Source organism: Perognathus longimembris, chromosome 26, assembly GCF_023159225.1.
Source record: "Perognathus longimembris pacificus isolate PPM17 chromosome 26, ASM2315922v1, whole genome shotgun sequence".
Taxonomy (NCBI): domain Eukaryota; kingdom Metazoa; phylum Chordata; class Mammalia; order Rodentia; family Heteromyidae; genus Perognathus; species Perognathus longimembris.
In genome coordinates this window covers 10,058,993-10,084,839 of record NC_063186.1, presented here as the reverse complement: position 1 = coordinate 10,084,839, position 25,847 = coordinate 10,058,993, and the positions used below count along the sequence as shown (strand labels likewise).

General features: G+C 41.3%; 1 protein-coding gene across 6 annotated transcripts in view; it reads right to left on the bottom strand.

The window, feature by feature from the left end:
* Window positions 1-25,847, bottom strand: part of Golga4 (golgin A4) — a 71,746-nt gene that overhangs the window by 28,459 nt on the left and 17,440 nt on the right. For all 6 annotated transcript variants that reach the window (XM_048334736.1, XM_048334737.1, XM_048334739.1 and 3 more), the window contains 9 exons: window positions 25,005-25,310; window positions 22,168-22,215; window positions 19,648-19,704; window positions 16,927-17,025; window positions 15,731-15,863; window positions 13,219-13,403; window positions 12,953-13,036; window positions 9,686-9,833; window positions 1,112-1,290 (listed from right to left, as the gene is read on the bottom strand). In XM_048334736.1, the coding sequence (XP_048190693.1) occupies window positions 1,112-1,290; window positions 9,686-9,833; window positions 12,953-13,036; window positions 13,219-13,403; window positions 15,731-15,863; window positions 16,927-17,025; window positions 19,648-19,704; window positions 22,168-22,215; window positions 25,005-25,310 (1,239 nt within the window). The remainder of the gene's footprint in view (window positions 1-1,111; window positions 1,291-9,685; window positions 9,834-12,952; window positions 13,037-13,218; window positions 13,404-15,730; window positions 15,864-16,926; window positions 17,026-19,647; window positions 19,705-22,167; window positions 22,216-25,004; window positions 25,311-25,847) is intronic.

The following is a 25,847-nucleotide window of genomic DNA, read 5'->3' as shown; positions in this document are numbered from 1 at the left end:
GCCCAGGACTGGCCAAAAATAAATAAATAAATAAATAAATAAATTTCAGTTGGCTCAAAGATGTAATCATGAGCAAATGAAAATGTGAGAACGTAAGAAGAAAAAACAAAACAACCACAAAATTAAAAGAATTTAAGTCTGGGGCTGGGAATGTGGCTTCAGTGGTACAGTGCTTGCCTAGCATGCATGAAGCCCTGGGTTCGATTCCTCAGCACCACAGACACAGAAAAAGCCAGAAGTGGCGCTGTGGCTCAAGAGGCAGAGTGCTAGCCTTGAGCAAAAGAAGCTCAGGGACAGTGCTCAGGCCCTGAGTCCCAAGCTCCAGGACTGCCCCCCCCCCAAAAAAAAAAAAAATCACATTCAGCCAGGTGCTGGTGGCTCACACCTGTAATCCTAGCTACTCAGGAGACTGAGATCTGAGAATCTCAGTTTGAAGCCAGCCCATGCAGGGAAGAGACTCCGTGAGATTCTTTTCTCCAATTAAGGACCTAAAAACCACAAGTGGAACTGTAGCTCAAAGTTGTAGAATACCAGCCTTGAGCCAAAAAGCTCAGCGATAGCACACAGGCCCTGAGTTCAAGCCCCACAATTGGGGGGGAGGGAACCCATCAGATTCAGCTGTGGGCTGGTGTCTCACACCTGTGATACTGGCTACGCAGGAGGCTGAGAGTTGAGGATCAAGGTTTGAAGTCCACCCAGGAAGGAAAACTTCATGAGACTCTTAACTATAATTAACCAGCCAAAGAATGAATGAAAAAGGTAAGAGACAGAGCCTCAGCCCTGAATTCAAGCCCCTAAATTATCAGCACAAATAAACAAAACAAATAGAAACAGCTGGTGCTGGCTGGCTCATGTCTGTAACCCTAGCTACTCAGGGGGCTGAGATCTGAGGACAGAGGTTCGAAGCCAGCCTGGGCAGGAATGTCTGAGACTCTAATTTCCAGTTAACCATCAAAAAAGCCAGAAGTGGTTAAGGGGTAGAGCCCTAAAGCTAAGGGGCAGCACCCCACCCAGGCCTTGAGTTCAAGCCCCAGTACCAGCACCAAAAAAATACAAATAATGATCAGTTTCAAAATGTCTGCAGGCCATTTCAACCCGGAGTTATTCTTACTTTCATGAGGCCCGTGACCTTCTGTTTCACCCGACTTAGTTCTTGTTGAAGACTGGCCCGCTCTTCCTGGCTCCTCTTCTCCATGGCTTTGATTTGCTCCTCCATTTCCGCCTTCATCTTTCGGCGCGCCTCTTCTGTTTTCTGGGCAGCACTCAGGGCTTTCTCCAGCTCCTCAAAGGCTATCAGGAAAAGAGCAGAGGACAAGTATCTTCAGGAAGCACTACCAGTGAGCTAACGTGTCTGACATTCAAGGGAGGGGGAGAACTAAGAGCAGCTGCAGCAGGAGAGGTGGGAAAGAAAATTACTTCATTGGTCTAAGCCAGAGCTCGTTCTGTTTAACAGAGTCACAAGTGTCAGAGAAATCAGTTTATTTTCAAGCTTTTTTTTTTTACCCCCTGGAGTTCAGGGCTCCTTATTGATGACCCAAATGGAATTTTAAAAATTTCCTTAGGCTCATAACTAGTGTTTTGTAACAAATTCAAAGAGACGAGAGAGATAGGGCCCCTGCTTCCACACTGTATAATCTGTTTGCTGTTTGTTTGCTCCACAGTTCTTAATTTATCGTCAGTAATTATTTAATGCTAATAATAGGACTTCTCTCACTCATGGGCTGATACAGGACTGTGAAGCCCCCATTTATGGTTCCTGTGTAACTAGGATAGATTCCTTACTACACTCAGACTAAAACATTTTTTAAACAATAAATTGTATTAGGCATAGCAAGAGACAGAAGCTGATCTCTACCAACAACTGGGAAACACAAATGACTGCTCAAAACAGTTTAATACATAATCTCTCTGGCAACCATTACTCATCTTATAAACCTCAAGTAGAAAGCTGATGCTTAACTAAAGCCTAAATCCCAAAGGAACATTCAACTACCTGGAATTAGTTTTTTCAAGTTTCTTAGTCTAAGTACACTGGCATGTGCCTACTAACACCCAGGTCATCTATAGAAATAAGTAAAAGAAAGAAAAACATTGTTTTTGTTCAACTTAGCTTGCTTTTACTATACATTCTAGAATCTGGGATACAGAAATAATTTCATTCCTGTTATGATTATAAGATTCGTTTCCTTACCTATCATCCCTGCTTGTGACATACTGCAAGGCTAGGCTGGGCCAAAAGTTAGGGAGACACTTACCAAAAATAATTTGGGCACTGGTGATCAACCATCTCAACCATACTGAGAGATTAGGTAGGAGGATTGCTGTACATAGAGAGAACTGGGCAAAAAGTATGAGGTATTATCTGAGAGACAACTAAAATAAAAAGGGATAGGAGTCTGGCTTCAGTGGTAGAGCACCCGGATGAGCAAGGACAAGGCCCTGAGTTCAAACCCCAATACTGCCAATTAAAAGGAAAAAAGAGTCAGTGTCTTAACTGATTGTGGGAAAGAGATCCTATAAGATCTTAGTTTGTGCTGAAGATTTAAATATGGAAAGCAAAAAAATATGAAAGTAATGAAAAAATATAGTTATAGTTTCTTGTGTACTGGGACTGGGACTTGAACTCGGGGCCAAGATGCTTTTCCTTTACCTTTTTACTCAAAGCTGCCGCTCTACCACTTGAGCCACAGCTCCATTTTTTGCTGGCTATCTGGAGCTAAGTCTTTTGGATTTGTATGTCTGGGCTGGCTTTGAACCTTGATTCTCAGACATCAGCCTCCAAAGTAGCTAGGATCACAGGCCTGAGCCACTGACTTCCAGCTACCATTTCATTTATTATTCATCATCAAGTAAAACTGTTTCCTAGCCACTAAGTATGTCATATAAACATCTTTTGGAGGCCCTGAAGATATTTTTTATTCTCTGCCACTGTTCAGATGAAAACCTTTTAGTCAGTTAAGCAAAATAAAAATGTATGTAGTAAATACCACACAAAAAGTTCTGTTTCTATTCTTGTAATGCCAGAATTCAGAACAGAACTAAATTAAATGTAGCTTTCTCACCTTTTAGATAAAGCAAATCCATGTCTTTGGTTTCTATTTAGATATAATTTTCTACTACTTACTAAACACATTCAGTAAATTTTAGGATACCTCTGATATTGTATCCTAATTTTAGTGTTTTACCCACTAAAATGCTTTTCATAAACCATTTGATTACCCATCCTATGATTTAAGGATGGTTTTTGTTTCACATTCCTTTTTTTTTTAATTTAATCCCTTCTCTCTACTATGTCAGAAACCAAATTATCTCATCTAGAAAGATAAACCTTTGCAATCTTGTAATCCTCATTTAAATACAACAATTGGGGTGCTCAATTTTTCCAACAGATGATAAAATTATTGGAATTATATAGGTTCAATAGTGGCAGATGTTTAAAATAGGATTTAAGAAACAATATCTAAGAAAGCTAAGCATGCTAATATTGATCTAGCTCAGCTGAGTAATGTTTCTTACTAAGCCAGAATTTCAGAACCTGTCAATTACAAATGGCTTCTAATTCTCAACAAAATGCAACAGAATAAAGATTTTCTTTTCTGGTACCAGTACTGGGACTTGAACTCAGAGCCTCAAGTGCCTTTTTTGTTGTTGGCGCAAGGCTGCTGCTCTACCATTTGAACCACATCCGGACTTCTGGCTTTTGCTGGTTAAGCCTCATGGACTTTCCTGGATTGGCTTTGAGTCATGATCCTCACATCTCAGCCTCTTGAGTAGCTAGGATCACAGCTAGCATACTAACACTGATCTAGCTCTGCTGAGTAATTGTATTTCCTATGAAGTCAGAATTCCTGAATCTATCAATTAGTAGGGGTTTCTAACCCTCAACGAAATTCAACACATTAAAACTTCCGACACTAAAAAAATCACTTTCTTCTGCCATCTTCTTCCAAAGAAATGTTAAGTTCTTCTGCAAATGATCAAAGCACGTTACATATGTGTTCCTGTGTTTGTGTGTGTGCATAATAATAAACATACTCTGTGACAGGGTCCCATCTTGGCATCAGAAAAAGATATACTGAGAATTTACTCAGCTGGGGTAGCAAGGAAGTGGTATTCATAATCTTGAACACTTTACCAGTGAATTTCTCTTCTCTTTGCAAAGGAGGCTAGAATTGTAACACAAGTACTAAAAGAATGTTCTGAATGTCCACATAAATTCAGGGGTTTTTGTGGGGTTTTTTTTACAAAGGACAAATGAGGAGAGAGAAAGCATGCATACAACCACAAATTACAAGTGTGCCGACGTGCAAGAGGGCGCAGGAAAAACCAAAAACCACCATTAGACAGGAAGGTGAAGCGTGAACTATTTCAGAAGGTTGCAAGAACACCTTGTGTTCTTTCCAAAATTCAATGTATCTCAGGCAATTTCTATTTAAAATAAAAGACACTTTAGGCTGGGCTCAGTAGCTCACTCCTGGAAGCCTATCTACTTGGGAGATAGAGATGGGGAGGATTTCAACTCGAGGCCAGCATGGACAAAAAAAATTCTAAGAACTCATCAAAAGCCCTTGTCACCCCCCACCTATGTCTCAAAATAGGAGGATTACAGTCCAAGCCATCCCACCCAAAAATAAAGTGAGACTATATTTGGAAAATAACTAAAGCAGAGAGGATTAGGCACAGGAAGTAATCTAACGAGCACAGACCCTGAGTTCAAACCCCAGCCTCCTATGAAAATCCAAAGCAAACTGACACTCAGAACTTTGAAAATACTTCTAGGCTAAGCTCTAATGAGTTAATATTTGGTCTCTGTCTCGTGAGTAAAACGCAGAGCGGGACTTCCACAGCTACTCATCGCCCCTTTAAACAAAGTCACGCACATGGACCAAGGGGAATATAAACACGAACACTCTCTTTCAGGGTTAGGCGAGAAAGCCTGCTAACCTACAAGTCAATGATCCACCCATTCTTTTGTCAAGTATTTCCTGGGTGTGAACCGCATGGCCAGGCATATGCTGGGAATAGGGTGACATATGGAAAATGTTTCACAAAAAAAGACAAGTGAACTAATCTGGAAGAGAGATAAATTAAACAGTGAACTCTCATATAAAGGTAGGGAAAACTCCTAGAGAATATTCTGTGAATAGGCTAACAAGATCCCCTTCTACTCAAAACAAGATGCAGAAGTATGGAAAGGCTGCCAATCTCAGTATGAATTGTTGATGGTAAAAGGCTGGCTAGTAACATGAAAAATGAGTAAGCCAGGATCTGGTGGCTCATGCCTGTAATCCTAGTCTGGAAGGTGAGATCTAAGGACTGTGGTTCAAAGCCAGCCTGCCCAGAAAAGTCTATGAGACTCTTATCTCCATCTATACATCAAAAAGCTGGAAGTGGAGCTGTGGCTCAAGGGGCAGCATACTAGCCTTGAGCAAAAAATGGTAACGGATGGCACCCAGGCCCTGAGTTCAAACCCCAGTACTGGCACATAAAAAAAGTATGTAAAGCCATGGGCTGGTGGCTCATGCCTGTCATCCTAGCTACTCAGGATGCTGAGATCTGAGGATCACGGTTTGAAGCCAGCCCGGCAACAAAGTCCCCATGAGACTCTTATCTCCAATTAACCACTCAAAACAGGAAGTGGAGCTGTGTCTTAAAACGGTAGAGTGCCAGTCTTGAGCTAAAGAGCTCAGGGACAGTGCCCAGGCCAAGTTCAAGCCCCAGGACTGGGGTGGGGGTGGGGGAGTATGAAAATGAGTTTGTGTTTTTTATCCCAGCAAATAGGGGCTAAAACACATGTGGTATTAGGCTTAAAAAGAAAAAAATGCTAGAACTACAAAATGAAAAAAGTGCAAATAACAGAAAAGGCAATAAAAAGCTAATAAAAATCAATGAAGTTTATTAATTCATATTTAATTATCAAGCCTCTTTCTGTGAGCAGAGGAAAGGAATACAGGGAGGTGCGGGTGACTCTGACCTGTAATCCTAGCTATTCAGGAGGCTGAGATCTGAGAATTGTGGCTTGAGGCCAGCCCAGGCACAAAAGTCCATGAAAGTATTAACTCCAATTAACCAGGAAAAAGCAGGAAGTAGAGCTGTGGATCAAGTGGTAAAGAGTCAGCATTGCGTGAAAAAGCCAAGAGAGTGTGAGGCTCTGAGTTCAATGCCCGGTGCTGACACAGACAAACACAGACACAGACACACAGACACACACACAGAATGTGTGCTCCAAAGATTCTTGGGTCTTGGGACCCTGTCAGACAATCTGTGAGATTCTGTCCTTTACACATATTTATCTGTGTAAAACAGAAATTCTACTTCATCAAAATCAACTGATTAAACATAGGTTAAAGCAAGCATGAAAATCCAGTTGTATTGTATTAAAACAAACCATGTGATAGACAAAAACTAAAATGTAAAAAGGGCCATTTGGAAAATAAAGGTATATTTCACTACAAATGTGCTAATAAATGTTTATGTTTTCACTTGTAAAGTAAAGTAAACCTTTCTGAAATGTTTAGTTTTAATTACTAATGTAACAATTAATAAAACCCACTAGATATAGCTCTTTAGAACCGTAAATAACTTTTCAAAGTGTAGAGGTATGAAAAAACTTGAGAACTGGATTGCAATTTACATTAAAAAACAAACACTGCCACCCAGTGGTATAAACTGATATTGCAATTCCTATTCAAGTTGAAGCCTCAGAAATAAATTGCTTTTTAGACATGTCCAAAGTATATATAACAAGATTCATCCTATTAATAAGCCATAGTGCGGGTTTTACCTACCCATATTTTAAGACATCTTACCTATTAAATACCTTAAACATCACACTAATCTTGAAAAACATTGGATTAAAGTCAAGCAAATGTAACTAAATTGGAGATGAAATCCCTCATTAGCCAGCTGCCTATAATCCTACCTACTCGGGAGGCTGAGGATTGCTGTTCGAAGCCAGGCAGACAGCAAAGTCTGTGAAGCGATTATTTCCAATTAACCAGCAAAAAGCTGGAAGTGGAAGGGTGCTTCACATGGTAGAGAACCAGCCTTACAGGAAAAATCTAAGGGATAGTACCTAGGCCCTAAGTTCGAGACCCAGTATCGGCACACCAAAAAAACCCAAAACCCATACCTACATTAAAGAAATGTGTTTTGCCAGTGGGTAAAGAGTAGTAGTGATATTGCCAGGTCTAAAAATAAATCCAACTCAGGTGCAGTTATAATAAATTTCTCATCAGATATTCATTTGGTGCCAAAACATGTATACATTACTTATTACTTCATCTCATACTTTTCTTGCCTGAGATACATGGAATTTTCTTTGTAAAGCTTATTCTAAGACCCATGATAAGAAAAAATATTGGCCCTTACCCCAGTCCTGTTCATACAAGGCTTGGGAAAGGCACATGATTCACTTTTGGCATGTGTGGGCGCATAAAATAAAGATGTTTTATGAGACTTCAGCAAAGTTTGTTACATACATCATTAGCAAGTAACAAAGCACTTACATACACACATGGTTTGGGTTTGCCATATAGAAATGCATAAACATCACACATTATTAAATACATAAACTATGATAACGGGTCCCATAAATCTCTATGACCTGCTGAATGTCTGGTATATTTGGCTTAGAGCATACAAAAGAATAAAAACATTTTTGGAACACACAACATGGTAATTTTTTTTTTAAAGCAAGGCATGTTAATTGTTAATGCAAGTTGTTTTCTTTCACTACCAGTACTCTGGCTTGGATTCAGGCCTCTCTCTCTCTCTTGCCTGGTCTTCCCCACTCCCTTCTTCCCCCTCCCTCCCCCCAATGCCTACATGCACTTAGGGCTAGAGCCCTATCATTTGAGCCACAACACCACTTCCAGTGTTTTGCTGTTTAATTGGAGATGAGTCTCTTGAACCACAATCCTCAAATCTCAGCCTCCTAAGTAGCTGGGTTACCAGCTTGAGCACAGCCCCTGGTTTAATCCAGGCTTTTCTATGTTGCCAATCATAGAAAACATATAAACTTCAGCAAAGATAGCACATGTGGAAAAACAACCACAAGAAGGCTTATATAAGTTAGTGAACTCTGGAAATTTTTTTTTATTCCAAAGGGAATATTTTATTCCCTTTGTATAACTGGAGGCAAGAATACTTTGTAATGGGGGTTAACAATGGAGTGTGGGTTCCTTTTTTTTTGTTTTTTAAATACTGGCTATGTTAACAATAAGGTAACAAGCAAGGCACTATTGGCTCATTCCTATAATCCTGGCTACTCAGGAGGTTGAGATCTGAGGATCACAGTTTAAAGCCAGTCTGGGAAGAAAAAAATCCAAGAGACTTATGAGTGAACCTTCAAAAAGCAAAAAGTGGGAGGGGTTAAAAAAGTAGTAACAAAGCAATTTACCTGAAGGGGAAAAAAAATTGACATTGCTGTTAAAGTATGTTAGTATCTTAGCAACATTTATGTGCTATTACAATGTTCAACTGTGGTATCAAGAATGTTGGGCAATGATGGCTCACACCTGTAACCCCAGCTACTAAGGCGGCTGAGATTTGAGGATCATGGTTGAAAGCCAGCCAGGACACGAAAATCCCTGAGACTCTTATCTCCAATTAACTACCAAAGAGCCAGATGTGGTGTGGTGGCTCAAGTGGTAGAGTGCTAGCCTTGAGCCCAAAAGCTCAGGGACAGCGCCTAGGCCCCGAGTTCAAGTCCCAGAACAGGCATACACAAACACGCAGGTGCTCACATACAAACTATATGTACAATGATTACAATAATATTACTGATTGAAAGCACACTGAAATAGTAAATGTGCTTTTATTTTCCCAATCCAGCAGCAACACACACCTAAATAGATAGTTATCCTAGTGCCTGCCTTGGCCAACTAAACATGCGTGTGTGCACAAGTACATACAGAGTAACTGAGATCGGTGCAAGCATGAACATTCCACCCTGGTGTGCACTTAAAAGACAAAAGACAGGATTTTCCGGCTGGGAAGGTGGCTAAGTGGTAGAATGTTCGCCTTGCATGCATGAAGGCCTGGGTTCGATTCCTCAGCACCATATACACAGAAAAAGCTGGAAGTGGCGCTGGGGCTCAAGTGGTAGAGTGCTAGCCTTGAGCAAAAAGAAGCTCAGGGACAGTGCCCAGGCCCTGAGTTCAAGACCCAGGACTAGCCAAAAAAAAAAAAAAGACAGGATTTTCAAAATAACTGGAAGAATTTCTTGATACCCATAAATAGCAGCAGCATGTACTAAAGCTAAAGCAGTGGATTTATTTAAGTGTGAAAAACTAGTTATTTGAAGACAGGAGCAACAGATCTCAAGTAACACCAGGAAAGGGATAAAATGAACAGCTGCAGTATACTGCATATAACCTATATATTTCTTTTTCTTTTTTGTGGGTTGAGGCTTGAACTCAGGGCCTTGGACGCTATCCCTGAGCTCTTTTTGTTCAAGGCTAGCACTTCACCACTTGAACCACAGCTCCACTTTTGGTTTTCTGGTGGTTTCATTGGAGGTAAGAATCTCATGGACTTTCCTGCCTGGGCTGGCTTTGAACTGCGATCCTCAGATTTCAGCCTCCTGAGTAGCTGGGATGACAGGCATGAGCCACCAGTACCCAGCTGTACTTTCAGTGATTTTGGCACTACAACATAAAATAAGTAACCCCTGCATTCTTACCAGCTCTCTCAGATTTTTCCTTCTGTTCCCGTAATTCCTCTCCCTGGGTAGTCATTTGTTTGATGCGGCTCCGAAGCTGAGAGATTTCTTCCTCTTTCAGTTCCAGGGTTTCATGCATCTGGCGTTTTGTCTCGGTGATGACCATTCCCTGAACATAAGTGCAGACTCTAAAGCATTTGCATAACAAAACTGCATCACCAACAGATAGGATAGCTTAAAACTAGTAAGAAAGGCAGGGAAAATACTTTTGACTTGGTGCAAGGTTAGGAATTTCTTTACTATTCACAAACTCAAGTTTGTTCTGCTCTGATACTTACAGTATCGGGTGTGGGGGTGTGTGTGTGTGCACACACACACATTTTTTTAATATTTTTGATCAATTGTGGGGCTTGAACTCAGGACCTGGGCACTGTCCCTGAGCTTCTTTGTGCTCAAAAGCTAGCAATCTACCAGTTGAGCCACAGTGCCACTTATGGTTTTTGAGTGGTTAATTGGAGATAATAATCTCTTGGGGACTTTTTTGCCCTGTATGGCTTCGAACCCCGATCCTTGGATCTCAGCCTCCTGAATACCTAGGATGACAGACATGAGCCACCACCACCCAAAGTATCAAGATTTTTTTTTTTTTTTTTTTTTTGCCAGTCCTGTGTCTTGGACTCAGGGCCTAAGCACTGTTCCTGGCTTCTTTTTATTCAAGGCTAGCACTCTACCTCTTCAGAAACAGCGCCACTTCTGGCTTTTTCTGTTTATGTTGTGGTGCTGAGGAATGGAACCTAGGGCTTCATGCGTGCTAGGCAAGCACTCTACCATTAAGCCACATTCCCAGCCCTCAAGAGTTTTTTTATTAAAAATTATGTGACTAGGGCTGAGAATATGGCCTACTGGTAAAGTGCTCGCCTCGTATGCATGAAGCCCTGGGTTCAATTCCTCAGCACCACATATATAGAAAAGGCCAGAAGTGGTGCTGTGGCTCAAGTGGTAGAATGCTAGCCTTGAGCAAAAGAAGTTCAGGGACAGTGCTCAGGCCCTGAGGACTGGCAAAAAAAAAAAAAATATATATATATATGTATATATTATATATATATGTGACTAGTAAGTGTAATCCTTTAAGTATCAAAACACATTTCAATTAAAAGATTTTCTAACCTTTCTATAAATGAGCTATAATTTTCCCTATCCTAATAAGTATTTTATAATGAATGAGATAGATGTCATTGAACTTGACTCCTGACCATACTGAAGTACAACCACTGATCAAGGGCTGTGATGTGTGGAGAAGTCCAAAGACTGTTCAGAATGGATGGTCCCTACTGCCCAGATGGATGGACCAAAGTGAAGTAGAGGAATCTGCTTGGATTTTCCTTTGTCTTCCTGTGATTGTCAGTGGTCACAGGCCCCTATCAGACAATAAGGAACCCCGGCCCTCCCATGTGCCAGTGTGTCTGTGAAGGAAGAACCTATCCCAAGCCTCTGATGAGCATCTGTGAATGAATAATGTATACTAGAAATGAAGATCACGGGGGGGAAACAGAATCATATAATAATATATTAAATCAATTATTAGACACTAAGTAAAATGAGAGTAGCTTAACTCATCTCTTGAAAAGGTGCTCAGACTTCGTAACAGCTATTTTATGTTCTTAAGAAGATTTATTACCTTTCTCACAGGGTCTCCTAATTCCTGCTTTATAGTATGACAATAGCCAATATTAACAATGAAGAATCATGAAGAAGGAATTTTAAAACAAAATCCTGAGCCTTCATTTTCCTCAGAAACCAAATCACCATAGGAGGGGGGGGGGGGAGATGATAAAGAAGACAACTGAAACTATAAATTAACAGAAGTCTTAAGAATCTTATCAACCGGGGCTGGGGATATGGCCTAGTAGCAAGAGTGCTTGCCTCCTATACATGAGGCCCTGGGTTTGATTCCCCAGCACCACATATACAGAAAACGGCCAGAAGTGGCGCTGTGGCTCAAGTGGCAGAGTGCTAGCCTTGAGCAAAAAAGAAGCCAGGGACAATGCTCAGGCCCTGAGTTCACAGCCTAGGACTAGCCAAAAAAAAAAAAAGAATCATATCAACCAACTGTAATAAAAGAATTTTATCTAGACTTTGATTCATAAAAAGAAACAAAGCAAAAAAACCTTTCTGAGATAATATGAAAAATCTGAGGGGCTGGAAATATGGCCTAGTGGCAAGAGTGCTGACCTAGTGAAGCCCTGGGTTCGATTCCCCAGCACCACATATATAGAAAATGGCTAGAGGTGGCGCTGTGGCTCAAGTGGCAGAGTGCTAGCCTTGAGCAAAAAGGAAGCCAGGGACAGTGCTCAGGCCCTGAGTCCAAGGCCCAGGACTGGCAAAAAAAAAAAAAAAAAAAAAAAAAAAGAAAAGAAAAATCTGAAGCTGAGGAGAAAGCAGATCATACTAAGAAAAAAAAAATTTTTTTTTGCCAGTCCTGGTTCTTGGACTCAGGGCCTGAGCACTGTCCCTGGCTTCTCTTTGCTCCAGGCTAGCACTCTGCCACTTGAGCCACAGCACCACTTCTGGCCGTTTTCTATATATGTGGTGCTGGGGAATCGAACCCAGGGCTTCATGTATACGAGCCAAGCACTCTTGCTAACTAGGCCATGTTCCCAGCCCCCTAAGAAAAACTTTAATTACTAGAGGACATAGTAATGTGGTTATAGTTTTGTAAAAACAAAAAAGTACCAAATTCCAGTTTCTAGCTACTCAGGAGGCTGAGATCTGGGACCACCAACTCTAAGCCCGTCCCGGCAGGAAAATTCTGTGACAGTCTCATCTCCAACTAATAAACAAAAATGCTAGAAAGGATGCTGTGGCTCAAGTGATATGAGTGCTAGCAAAAAGGCACAGAAACAGCATCTAGATCCTGAGTTCAAGCCCTAGTACTGTCACACACACAAAAAAAAGCAAAATTTTCATGACATCAACTGTACTAATTTTTTTTTTTTACTTTTTTTTTTTTTGCCAGTCCTAGGCATGAACTCAGGGCCTGAGCACTGTCCCTGGCTTCTTTTTGCTCAAGGCTAGCACTCTGCCACTTGAGCCACAGCGCCGCTTCTGGCCATTTTCTGTATATGTGGTGGTGAGGAATCGAACCCAGGGCCTCACGTATACGAGGAGAGCACTCTTGCCACTAGGCCATATTCCCAGCCCCCAACTGTATTAATTTTAAAAAGCAGAAATATGCCTTCTCACAGCTCTCAATGAATTAGGGAGGTGTGACATATTACATTGTGTTACCTTATCTTGTTCAAGCTGTTCAATGGAGTTCTTTGCATCACGTAACTGAGTGATAAGTTTTGTCTTCTCAGCCATATGAAGCTCCTAAAAAATAAAAACAAATTCATTTCTAGTAGGACGGAAGTGTACAGGAGACGGAAGCACAGCAAATGCCACAGAAGCTAGGGTGTATGGGTGTTCGGAGAAGCGTGGGGAAGGCCTTCTAGAGAAGGTACAGGCGGGGAGCTGAGAGATCTATCTTTCCAGAAGGAACTTTGTAGTTTTACCTTCATCTTCTCTAGCTCCTGAAGCCTTTCATCCAGCTGTTCCTGAAGAGCTTCTTTTTCACTGCTTAGTAGTGTACACTGCTCCTTATGTGACTGGATGGTTTCTTTACAACGCTTTAGAAGATTTTCTTGACGCTTCACTCTTTGCTGAAGTGTTTCCAGCATTTTAGCAGAAGGGACATCTCCTAGCATCAGACAGCGAAGCACCAGGAGCAGGGTCAGTCAGCGAGGAATTAGAAAGGAATTCTACATACAGTTCTGTTAGTATACAAGTATGCATACCATTGCTTGTCAACATTTTTTTTTTGGGGGGGGGGCAGTTAAAAATTGAATCTAGGGTCTTCCACAGGCGAATTAGGCAGATATTCCCCCACTAAGCCAAACCCCAAGCCCCTGGAGGGTATTCCTCTACCAAGCTGTGCAATATTCCAAACTAGATCAAGAAGAGCAAGGCCAGCTAATATATAAGCATCTCCCAAACCTCTAGTCTTTGAAGATGTGTAGTATATTCAATTTAGTGTGTGTGTGTGTGTATGGTGTGTGTGTGTACAGTGAGTGTGTGTATGGTGTGTGTATGGTGTGTGTGTATGTGTGTGTAGGTGTTTGCACGTGCCAGTCCTGGGCCTTGAACCTGAGCTATTTTTGCTCAAAGTTAGTGCTCTACCACTTGAGCCACAGCTCCACTTCCAGCTTCTTGGCAGTTCATTGGACCTTTGAACCTTGCTGAGTACCTAAGATTATAGATGCCTATTGTATTCACCTTTCTTAAGTCTACAATGGCACAGAAGAGAACAAACGGTGACTGGATCCACCTTCCTTAACCGACATATTTGGCAACTACTTGCTGTTGTTCATAATTATGTGATCTTCAATACCAACTCAAAAGGATTATTAAATATTCCTTCTAACCACACTCTTCCTGACATGAAAGCTGGCAGAGCTTTCTGCATTTCATTACATTTATGAGTGAAATTTTACATTTGGGTAATTTTAAATCCTCTTATACGCTGATTGCTCAGATAGCTGCTTAGTAACATACTCTAATTCTGGCTATACAAAAAAAAAAAGTGGTCTTTTGAAAGGGTAGTCGCATATGCCTGCAAGCTCAGTAATCTGGAAGGTGAGGCCACACCGGGTTATATATATAGTGTAACCTTTTACATGCTAACCTGTTAGCCAAAAATACCAACCAACCAACCAATGAAAACCTAGGAAATGAAAATGTATATTGGGAGACGGAGAGACAGTAGAGACCAGGTCTGTGAAACCAAAAACTGCTTGTCAAATAGTATTTCCCACAGGATTGGGGGAGCGACCCAACAGTATGTAACTAACACCAAACAACTATGCAACATATAAAGGTCAAAAATTGACCTCTCAGTGGAATACAATAGCTCAAAAGCTATGTATGTACGTTCATATAAGACTACTGTCGACATATCGTCTAATAGCGACATTACATTTAAAGCCCTAGGCAAATTTTCTTGGGCGTGGCCACATGGCTACTGTATATGTTCTTAATACATTGTATATTGTATATATGTCTACCTGACCTAGAGAAGGGAAAGAAAAACAGGGCGTAAGATATCACAAGAAAAGTACACACTGCCCTACTATGTAACTGTACCCTTTGTGCACACACCTTTTCAAAAAAATTTGTGTTCAATTAATAAATAAATTAAATTATATAAAAAAAGAAAAGGTATAGCCAATTTGTCTCCAAAAAAATCCCAACAACTATCTAGGAGATAAAAAAAAATAGAAATTTTTACTGAAGATGAAACCCAAAATTTAAGGAGGGTAACAACTGAACTTTGACATAAAATCTTTTCTATATCTTCCAGTTAAAAAATAATGGGACAAAATATGGATACTTTTGAGATTAGAACCATATAAACAATGGAATTTTTAAAATATCTAAACAATTATAAATACAATATCCATTAACCTTGAGAAGAACTGACTTGCTCCTATGAAATGTAGCAGCTGCTATCAATACACAGGATAACATCATCATTTTCAATTATAATGAAAGCACGCTGCTACCTGTAGATGATGTAACTATCAAGTTTTAAAGCAATTACTTTCTCCTGAAAGTTAGACAACAAAATACTAAAAGACAACAGAAATCTCTGCATTTTTGTGGAAATGCTAAGACTGAGGGCACTTTACTCCCTTCCTCTTTTTAAGTCAGCTCCTGTCCTGTATTTCAATATTGTCCTCTACTGTGTTTTTTTCATTGTTTTGGTGGTGGCCCTGGAGCTTACACTCAGGGCCTCCTGAATCTACTTTAGCTTTTATGCTTAGGGTTGGCACTCAACCACTTGAACCACATGTCTGCTTCCGGTTTTTTGCTGGTTGCTAAGAGTCTCTTGGATTTGTCTTCCCAGGCTGACTTCAGACTGCAATCCTCAAATCTCAGCCTCTTAGTAGCTAGAAAGACACAGGTGAGCCCCCAGTGCCTGGCTCCCCTCTATTTTTTAAATTAAACTTTCAACAGGAGGAAGCTTACCTATTGCCTCTACATTATCCTCCGTGTTCTCTTCCCTCCTGTCAACTTCAGCCTCGGTTTCCATCTGAGGGAGAGGTTTTAGGACATCGATATTCACGGGGCTGTTGCGTAACCGTTGTTTCAGGAGAGAAACCTAAAATAAAATATTTCATTAGGGGGTGGGAAAAAAAAAGGATAGAAGTAATACTGTCTTTAAAAAAAAATACAGGGCTCTCGAGGCTGAGATCTGAGAATCATGGTTCGAAGCCAGCCAGGGCAAGAAAGTCCATGAGACTCTTATCTCCCATTAACCGGCCAAAAGCCAGAAGTGCAGTAGTGGCTCCAGCGCTAGAGCACCAAACCTTAAGCAAAAAAGAGCTCAGCAACAGAGTCTAGGCCCCCCTGAGTTCAAGCCTCAGGACCAGCACCAAAAAAAAAATTTTTTTTTTAATTTTTAATGGCAGGGGCGAGCTCACTAGCTCACTATCTTGGATCTTAAGTTACTCAGGAGGCTGAGCTCCAAGAACAGCAGTTCCAAGTCAGCAAGAGCAGACCGGTGTGAGAGACTTTTTTTTTTTTTTTTTGTCAGTCCTGGGGCTTGGACTCAGGGCCTGAGCACTGTCCCTGGCTTCTTTTTGTTGCTCAAGGCTAGCACTCTACCACTTGAGCCACAGCGCCACTTTCTGTATATGTGGTGCTGGGGAATCGAACCCAGGGCTTCATGTATACAAGGCAAGCACTCTTGCCACTAGGCCATATCCCCAGCATGAGATACTCTTATCTCCAATCAACCAGTGAAAAGCCACAAGTGGAGGTACGGCTCAAGGGGCGGAGCATCCGCCTTGAGTGAAAAAGCCCAGTGAGAGTCTGAGGCCCTGAGTTCACACCCCAGTCCCCAGCACAAAACAAAATAAAAACAAACAGAAACCAAACAACAAACCGGAGAGAGTAAACAGCAGTAGTGTTACTACAGGGGAGGAAGTATATAAAACTGTTCTCCAAGGTAGCTGATTATACTCTGTGATAGTTACCAATGGCATTACAAATAATCAAAGGATATAAAACTCCAACTTATCCTTAAAAGGAAGGGAAAGCAAAGACTTCTAAAAACAAGGCTCTCACTTCAAACAGAAAACAACAAAACCTAGTCCATTAAAAGCCATTTTAATCCATTAAAGCTTCTCCCTTTATTTTTACCCCCAAATTCCATCCTCTACCTGCGTTTGGAGAACGCTGATATATTGATCTTTCTCTTCTAAAGATGCATCAAACTCCTCTTGGAGATGTTTCTTCGCTTGCTGATCCATTTGGATCTCCTGAAAGTAAAAGATTGTATGGCTGTCAGCATAAAACAAAAGGTTTTTCCAAGCTGAAAGTTATAACTAAGACAGATTTGCCTATCTTTCTTTTGTGTGTGTGGGGGGGGTGGGGGTATCAGAAATGGGGTGTGAACTCAGGGCCTCGCACTCTTGCTCTCCCTTTTCTTCTCACAGCTGCCGCTCTACTTTACCTGAGCCAGCCTTCAGTTCCAGCCTTTTGCTGGTGAGGTAGAAGCAAGAATCTTACAGATATGTCTGCCAGGGCTGGCTTTGATCCTAGATCCTCATTTGCTCAGCCTCCTGCCACCTTCACCTGGCTTGCTTATCTCTTAAGATAGGGTACCAGAAATAACAATCCCAAATAATTGGAAAATAATCAGCACATAAAGTCACCAAGATTATTTAACACATTAACATGGACAAAGGATTTTGTTCCTTAAAGACTATGAAGATCATCAGGAAACACACCTGTAAGCCTCACTACTCAGCAGGATAAGATCTGAGGATTGTGGTTCAAAGCCAGGCCAGGCAGTTAAGTCCCTGAGACTCTTAGCACCAATTAATCAGGATCTGTGGCTTAAGTGGTAGAGTGCTAGTCTTGAGCGCTAACGGTAGAAGCTAGTCTTGAGTGGTTGAGTGCCAATCTTAAGATGAGGGACAGTGCCCAGGCCCTAAATTCAAGCCCCAGGACCAGCATGCGTGCGCGCATGCGCACACACACAGAATATTAAGAGTCAGGCAGTGTGCTGGTGGCTGAGCCTGTCATCCTAGCTACTCAGGAGGCTGAGACCCGAACAATCAAGATCCAAAGCTGTCCAGGAAGAAAAGGCAAGACTCTAGTTCCAATTATTCAGCAAAAGACTGGACTAGAGGCATGGCATAAGTGGCAAAACACCAGTTGTGAACAAGACAGCTGAGAGCTCAAGGACCTAAGTTTAAGCTCCAATACCAGTACACACACACACACACACACACACACACACACACACACACACACACACCAGAACATGAAGAAATTGAGTAATTTAGAAACAAAAAGTGTCAAGTTGAAGTCAGGAGCTGGTTGGTGACTCACTCCTCCAATCCTATCTAGAACAGAAGGAACACCGTTTGAGACCAGCCAGGACAGCAAAATTTGAGAGGCCCTGTCTTGAACATAACATGAAGAAAACAGAACTGGACGGGGCTGGGGATATGGCCAGGTGGCAAGAGTGCTTGCCTCGAATACATGAAGCCCTAGGTTCGATTCCCCAGCATCATGTATATAGAAAACGGCCAGAAGTGGCACTGTGGCTCAAGTGGCAGAGTGCTAGCCTTGAGCAAAAAGAAGCCAGGGACAGGGCTCAGGCCCTGAGTTCAAGGCCCAGGACTGGCAAAAAAAAAAGAAAAAGAAAACAGAACTGGAGATGTGGCTGAAGTTGGAGAACACAGCCTAGCATGCACCAGACCTGAAGTTCAAGCTCTAGTACCGAAAGAAAAAAATAATTTAAAAAATGAGGAAGAAAACATAAGGAAACAAACAACAGCAAGCTGACAGCCATGAAGAACATTCACAACTAAAATATGTAATATTTCCACACACACACATATGAAAACACAAATGGTGGAGGAGAAGGAAGGAGCAAATTACTAAGATCTGGAGAGGAAAAAGCAGAGAGAAGCAGTAAGATGCATTTGAGAACAAAACCCACAGACTCATTGGAGAGCATGAATAAAATCAGGAGTGGTTCTGTCCACTCCCACAGCAAGGAGGTACAAGGAGGCAGAAAGACACAAAGGAATGCACTCTAATCTTTATAGAAAAATTATACCTCAAAAGTGCAAGGAACATTATTTTTATTTAATTTTACCAGACAGTTGGCTAAGAAAAGCAAAAAGATGCTTAAAATACTTAACAGGTAATGCCAGTGTTGGTGGCTCATGCCTGTCGTCCTAGCTACTCAGGAGGCATCTGAGGAATGCCGTTTGAACCCAGCTGGGGCAGAAAAATCCATGAGACTCTTCTCTCCAACTAAACACCAAAAAGGCAGAAGTGGAGATGTGGCTCAAGTGGCAGAGTGGTAGCCTTGAGAAAAAAGAAACAAAAAACGGCCAGGATAGTGCCTAGCCCCTGAGTTCAAGCTCCAGGACTGTCACAAACAAACTTAACTGCTCAGAGGGTTTATTCTTGAAAGTTGCCAATGACTGTTCACACAGTTGAACATAATCTGTTGCAATGTAAGACATATATGTATATTTTTTTTTGGGGGGGGAGTCAATGGTGGGGCTTGAACATAAGAGTCTCACAGGGATTTTCTTGCCCAAGCTAGCTTTGAACCATTATCCTCAGATCTCAGCCTCTTGAGTAGCTAGGATGACAGGTATGAGCTAACAACACCTGGCAAAGCAAGACATATTTATTTCATTAACTTTAAGATAACCTCTATCATAGAAAAAAAACAAACAAAAACTGTAAGAACTAATTTGTGTGGTTATCTTAGGAAAAGCCCACAAAAACTCTAAGGCTGGCTGAATGTTCCTATAACAATGTGGATATGAAACTAATTTAGCAGGTCCAATAACTTTGATAAATGTAAGAGGATAAATTACTGTCTGCAAGTATTAATCATTACAACTTACCTCTCTTAATTCTCCAATTCTCCGAAGCGCTTTGTCTTGACTCTGACTTAATATACCCTTCAATGGAAACAACACAAGAATAAGCCGGTTAAAGATATGCATGACACAGCATACAAAAACCAACAATAAAAACTTTTTAAAATATTACAACTAGGGCTGGGGATATGGCCTAGTGGCAAGAGTGCCTGCCTTATATACATGAGGCCCTGGGTTCGATTCCCCAGCACCACATATACAGAAAATGGCCAGAAATGGCGCTGTGGCTCAAGTGGCAGAGTGCTGGCCTTGAGCAAAAAGAAGCCAGGGACAGTGCTCAGGCCCAGAGTTCAAGTCCCAGGACTGGCCAAAAAAAAAAACTACAACTAGGGGGCTGGTAATATGGCCTAGTGGCAAGAGCGCTTGCCTCGTATACACGAAGCCCTGGGTTCGATTCCCCAGCACCACATATATAGAAAATGGCCAGAAGTGGCGCTGTGGCTTAAGTGGTAGAGTGCTAGCCTTGAGAAAAAAGAAGCCAGGGACGGTGCTCAGGCCCTGAGTCCAAGGCCCAGAACTGGCAAAAAAAAAAAAAAAAAAAAAAAAAAAAAAATTACAACTACTTATTCAAAGAAGAGGCAGTTTTAAAGGCCAGGACTGAAAATGTAAAGGACATGACCATGATGAGATTTTTGTTAATAGTTTGGCACATGTGCCTTATGCTCACTTCTAGCTACTTAGGAGGCTGCAAATGAGAAGATCAAGGTAGCCAGGCAAGGTAGAAGTCTGTGAGACTTCATCTCAACAGAAGTTGGGTGAGATGATGTATGCCTATAATCCAGCTGTGATGGAAAGCCTAAAATAGGTACAATGTGGTCCAGGCTCAAGCCCAGGCAAGAAGCAAGAACCTATCTTAAAAACAAATAGTGCAAGCTGGGTGCTGATGGCTCACAGCTGTAACCCTAGCTACTCAGGAGACTGAGATGCTTTGAAGCCAGATCAGGCAGAAAAATCTGTGAGACTCTAATGGCAAAAAGCTGGACGTGGAGGTATGGCTCAAATGGTAGAGTAGCCTTGAGTAAAAAAGCTAGGGGACAGAGCCCGGGCCCTGAGTTCAAGCCTTAGTACAGGCACAAAAGAACTGAGAGAGATAGAGAGACAGAGAGAGACAAGGAGGGAAAGAGAAAGAAAAGGGGTCATCTAGTAGATGTAGTTTCTTATCCTCAAATACTTAAGAGCTAGACAAGCAGTAGTCTCCCAAGAACTGTTCTTTCTAGAACATAATGTTTGCCAAGACCTTGACATAGAAATAAAGGGCTTTAGAAAACATCAGAGATATCTACTGAGAAAATAAAAGGAAACAAATAGAAGGTTGAAAAAAAAACCACCTCACTTTCAATTATAGATATACATGTTAACAATTCAGCGAAATGTGTGGCAAGATATTGGTGTTGTATTTTACTTTATAGAAGTTAATATATTGTTTCATAGTTTGTAAGGAGGTTTGTTTGTTTGTTTGTTTTTGGTATAGCACCTGTCCAATAACTTAAACATACTTAAAAAGCTAGAGCTGGGTGGTGGTAAACTGTATTTGATTGGTCTATTTTCCTTCAAAGTATTTAATACTGTTTGTACACTGGATAGACAATAAAATTCCCTAGAGATTTTTGTTGTTTAATGTAAGGCTACAGCACAAATGCCAAATACACAAATGAAGTATCTTGCTCTGAAGAGCGACTAGCAAGTATTGAATAAGATAAAGAGAAAAAAGAGGGCTGGGAATATGGACTAGTAGTGGAGTGCTTACCTCACATACATGAAGCCGATTCTTTAGCACCACATTATAGAAAAAGCCAGAAGTGGCCCTGTGGCTTAAGTAGTAGAGTGCTAGCCTTGAGCAAAAAGAAGTCAGGGAGAGAGCTCAGGCCCTAAGTTCAAGCCCCAGTACTGGCAAAAAGAAAAGACCCAAAACCAAGAAAGCTGTGTGACACTTTACTACTAAACAGGGAAGAGGGCTGGGAATTTGGCCTAGTGGTAAAGTACTCACCTCGTATACATGAGGCCCTGGGTTCGATTCCTCAGCACCACATAGATATAGAAAAAAGCTGGAAGTGGCGCTGTGGCTCAAGAGGTAGATTGCTAGCCTTGAGCAAAAAGAAGCCAGGGACAGTGCTTAGGCCCTGAGTCCACGCCCCAGGACTGGCAACAAAAACAAAACAAAACAAACTAAACAGGGAAGAAATTTGAAGACTGAATTACTGGGAAAACATGGAAATAAATTGAAAAGAAGAAAGTAGGTCTTAAATTTGAAACTCCTGACCATTACAGGGATCTGTACCTCAAAAAAAAATTCCTCCCTAAATAACCATGAAAAACCTCTAGGGTCTTCTACTGACTATCACATTTTCCAGTAGTGGTGAAGTGGGCTAACAGCATGATCAGAGGAATAATTTTAGAAGAATTAGCAGCCTCTCACTAAAAGACCTTTTCTAAATTTAAATTTATGCATGACTCAAAAATAGCCAGTATACCACTTCCACTTACTTGTAGCTTTTTCTTCTCTCTCTGAAGAGTCTGGTAAGCTGACACAAGCTACAACAAATACACCAATAACATTAGTCATTTCTCAACAAGTGCAATTTAATTATTCTTTTAGCTAAACCATCCTGTCATAGAAAATAATAAATTACTTCAGGGTAATGATTGTGGTGTTGGGAAAAAACATCAAGATGCATTGTATTTATAAACTGATTTATTCAGTTGAAACATCTTTGTATAAATACTCAAAGAAAATAAAATTAAAAGAGACACTCAAAAAATGCCAAAAACTGGGGCTGGGGATTTAGCTCAGCGGAAGAGCGCCTTGCCTAGCAAGCACAAGGCCCCGAGTTCGGTCCTCAGCTCTGGAAAAAAAACAAAACACCTCTTAAAAAAATGCCAAAAATTATCAGACTCCTTTATAGACCACTAAACCCAACCAGATACACAGGGTAAAATTAAATAACACACAAAATATTAGTTATAAAAGATAAAATGTGGGGCTTGGGTTATGGCCTTGTGGTAAGAGTGCTTGCCTCATATACATGAAGCCTGAGTTCAATTAATTCCCCAGCACCACATATACAGAAAACCGCCAGAAGTGGTACTGTGGCTCAAGTGGCAGAGCGCTAGCCTTGAGCAAAAAGAAGCCAGAGACAGTGCTCAGGCCCTGAGTCCAAGCCCCAGGAATGGCAAAAAAAAAAAAAAGACAAAATGTAATTTGATGGTAAGATATTAATTTTAATAAATTCACTTTAGGCACATTTCTCCGGATTTTACTACCTAATTCAAATGTTGAGGTGATAGTCAATTGCCTAAAGGCAGGAGGACAACCCATCTTATATCACAGCCTGGATTAACAACAGAATCAATGGGGTGTTTGCTAGAAAAAGAAATTCTGGGGCCCCACATCAGTCTAACAATTGAGGAAAACAGTTTAGAGAGACAGAAATCTGTTTAGAAGCACTCTCTGGTTGATTTCTTTTTTTTTTCCCCCTTAGCTCCGAGAGAGCATATAATTAATCCCTTAAGATTCTGGTTATAGAACCTATGACACTGGCTCTGTAAAATTTTGAAGATAGAAATTTATAACCAAGGGGCTGGGGATATGGCCTAGTGGCAAGAGAGCTTGCCTCGTATACATGAGGCCCTGGGTTCGATTCCCCAGCACCACATATACAGAAAACGGCCAGAAGTGGCGCTGTGACTCAAGTGGCAGAGTGCTAGCCTTGAGCAAAAAGAAGCCAGGGACAGTGCTCAGGCCCTGAGTCCAAGGCCCAGGACTGGCAAAAAAAAAAAAGAAAGAAATTTATAACCAAGTGGTAGAAACTTGGCATTTGGAGTCCTAAACAAACCCTTAACCTAAACAGAATTAAACATTCTAGCCTAACTTGATGACAGTATAGATTAACAGTATTTTTGGAAACTATAAGCATGACACACATGAAGATTAAACATACAGCTCCAGGGGATTACTCTTAGTGAGAGTGGTCACTAAGGAATAAGGTTAAATATAGAGGAAACAATTTCTATTATACAGCTTGCCATGTTCCTTGGAAAGCTGTTGATATCATGAATCAAAAGGCAAAAAAGCAGTGGAAGATGAGACTACTAACAGACTTCAGACTATGGAAAGCAAACTTGTGCTCAAGACTATGATTCTCCTTTGCTTTTTAATCTTAAGACCAGAAAGTACATAACAATTTAAGAAAAAAATAAGAAGGTGGTTGGGCAGAGGGCCAGTGGCTCACGCCTATAGTCCTAGCTACTCAGGAGGCTGGGATCTGAGGATTAAAGTTCTAAATCAGCTCAGGCGGGAAAGTCTATGAGTTCAAGTCTCTATTCTGGCACACGCACACACACACACACACACACACACACACCTCCAAAAAAAAAAAAAGACAAAAAGTTTAAACACAAGATCAATTAGAAAGAACCAATTAAGACTACTGAAAGCTGGGGCTGTGAATATGGCCTAGTGGTAGAGTGCTTGCCTTGTATACACGAGGCCCTGGGTTCGATTCCTCAGCACCACATATACACAGAAAAAGCCAGAAGTAGTGCTATGGCTCAAGTGGTAGAGTGTTAGCTTTGAGCAAAAAGAAGCCAGGGACAGTGCTCAGGACTTGAGTTCTAGCCCCCAGGACTAGCCAAAAAAAAAAGACTACTAAAAATTAACTTCCATGAGTAATAAGAATTTGGTTGACAAAAGAACTTGATTTGGGGGTATTCTAGTCTCTATTTGTCTATCCACGTAACCTTGAAAACAGGGAATTAAGAATGGCAAAGGGGGGACTGGGGATATGGCCTAGTGGCAAGAGTGCCTGCCTCGGATACACGAGGCCCTAGGTTCGATTCCCCAGCACCACATATACAGAAAATGGCCAGAAGCGGCGCTGTGGCTCAAGTGGCAGAGTGCTAGCCTTGAGCAAAAAGAAGCCAGGGACAGTGCTCAGGCCCTGAGTCCAAGGCCCAGGACTGGCAAAAAAAAAAAAAAAAAGAATGGCAAAGGGATATTAAAAAAAAAAAAAAAGTAGAAGACTGTAGGCCATAGTCTCTAAAACCTTACACCCTGTGTTTTGTCAAAGGCTCTCTATGTCATGGAAAATTTTCAACTAGATGCTGGAACAGATCAGTGGTTTAGGCAATTGATTTACAGGAGTGAAACTTATCAAAGGCTCTCTATGTCATGGAAAATTTTCAACTAGATGCTGGAAAAGATCAGTGGTTTAGGCAATTGATTTACAGAAATGAAACTGATTTATCTTCTCTCTCCTATAAATGAGAGACCAGCCGGCCAGAGGCAAAATGTTTTGGTACAAGACAAAGGGGCATGTTCCTACCTCAGAATACTTTCCTCTATAGCTATTTAAACTTCGCTCCAGTCTTCGCAATCGCTGAATCAACTGTTCTTTGTTGACACTGTCGAAATTCGAATCTTCGGCCTCGCTCTCCATATCAGAAGGTGAATCAAAGGAGGCCACAGAATATTCCAGGTCAAGCTGATTGAGGGACTCGCGAGAAGATGTACGTATCAGTGACTCTTTAGAAGATCGAAAGAGAGATTCCTTTACAGGACTTCGAAACAAAGATTCCATGGAAGGCACTCGAAGCTGGAGTTTCTGAGCGAAAGTCTGAGTGTCACCTGACTGTAACCAAAATCCAACAGAAGAAGTGAGTTCAAACACACACACACACACACAACAAATTCAACTGCTGACACTGCCTATAAAACATTGTTTTTTGAGGGAGAGAGAGAGAGAGAGAGAGAGAGAGAGGGAGGGAGAGAAGACAGCCATTGGGTAAATTCTTTTTGTGTGCATATATGCTGAGACTGGGACTAGAACTCAGGTCCTCACACTGTTACTTCACTTTTGCTGTTCACTGCTGGCTCTCTAGCACTTGAACCACACCTCCACTTCTGTTTTTTGGGTGGTTAATTGGAGATAAGAGTCTTGGGCTTTTCCTGCCTGGACTGGCTTCAAACCATGATCCTCAGCTCTCAGCCTCCTAAGTAGCTGTAGAGCCAGGATGGGCCTCATAAACTATTGACTGTGGCCTCTTAGCTCTTAAAACTGGTGGCTCACACCTGTCATCCCAGGCTAAACAGCTTTGATCAAGTTACTTACACTGCTGTGACACTGTATCTACCTATACAAAATGACAATAACAAGAGCGCTCTCTCT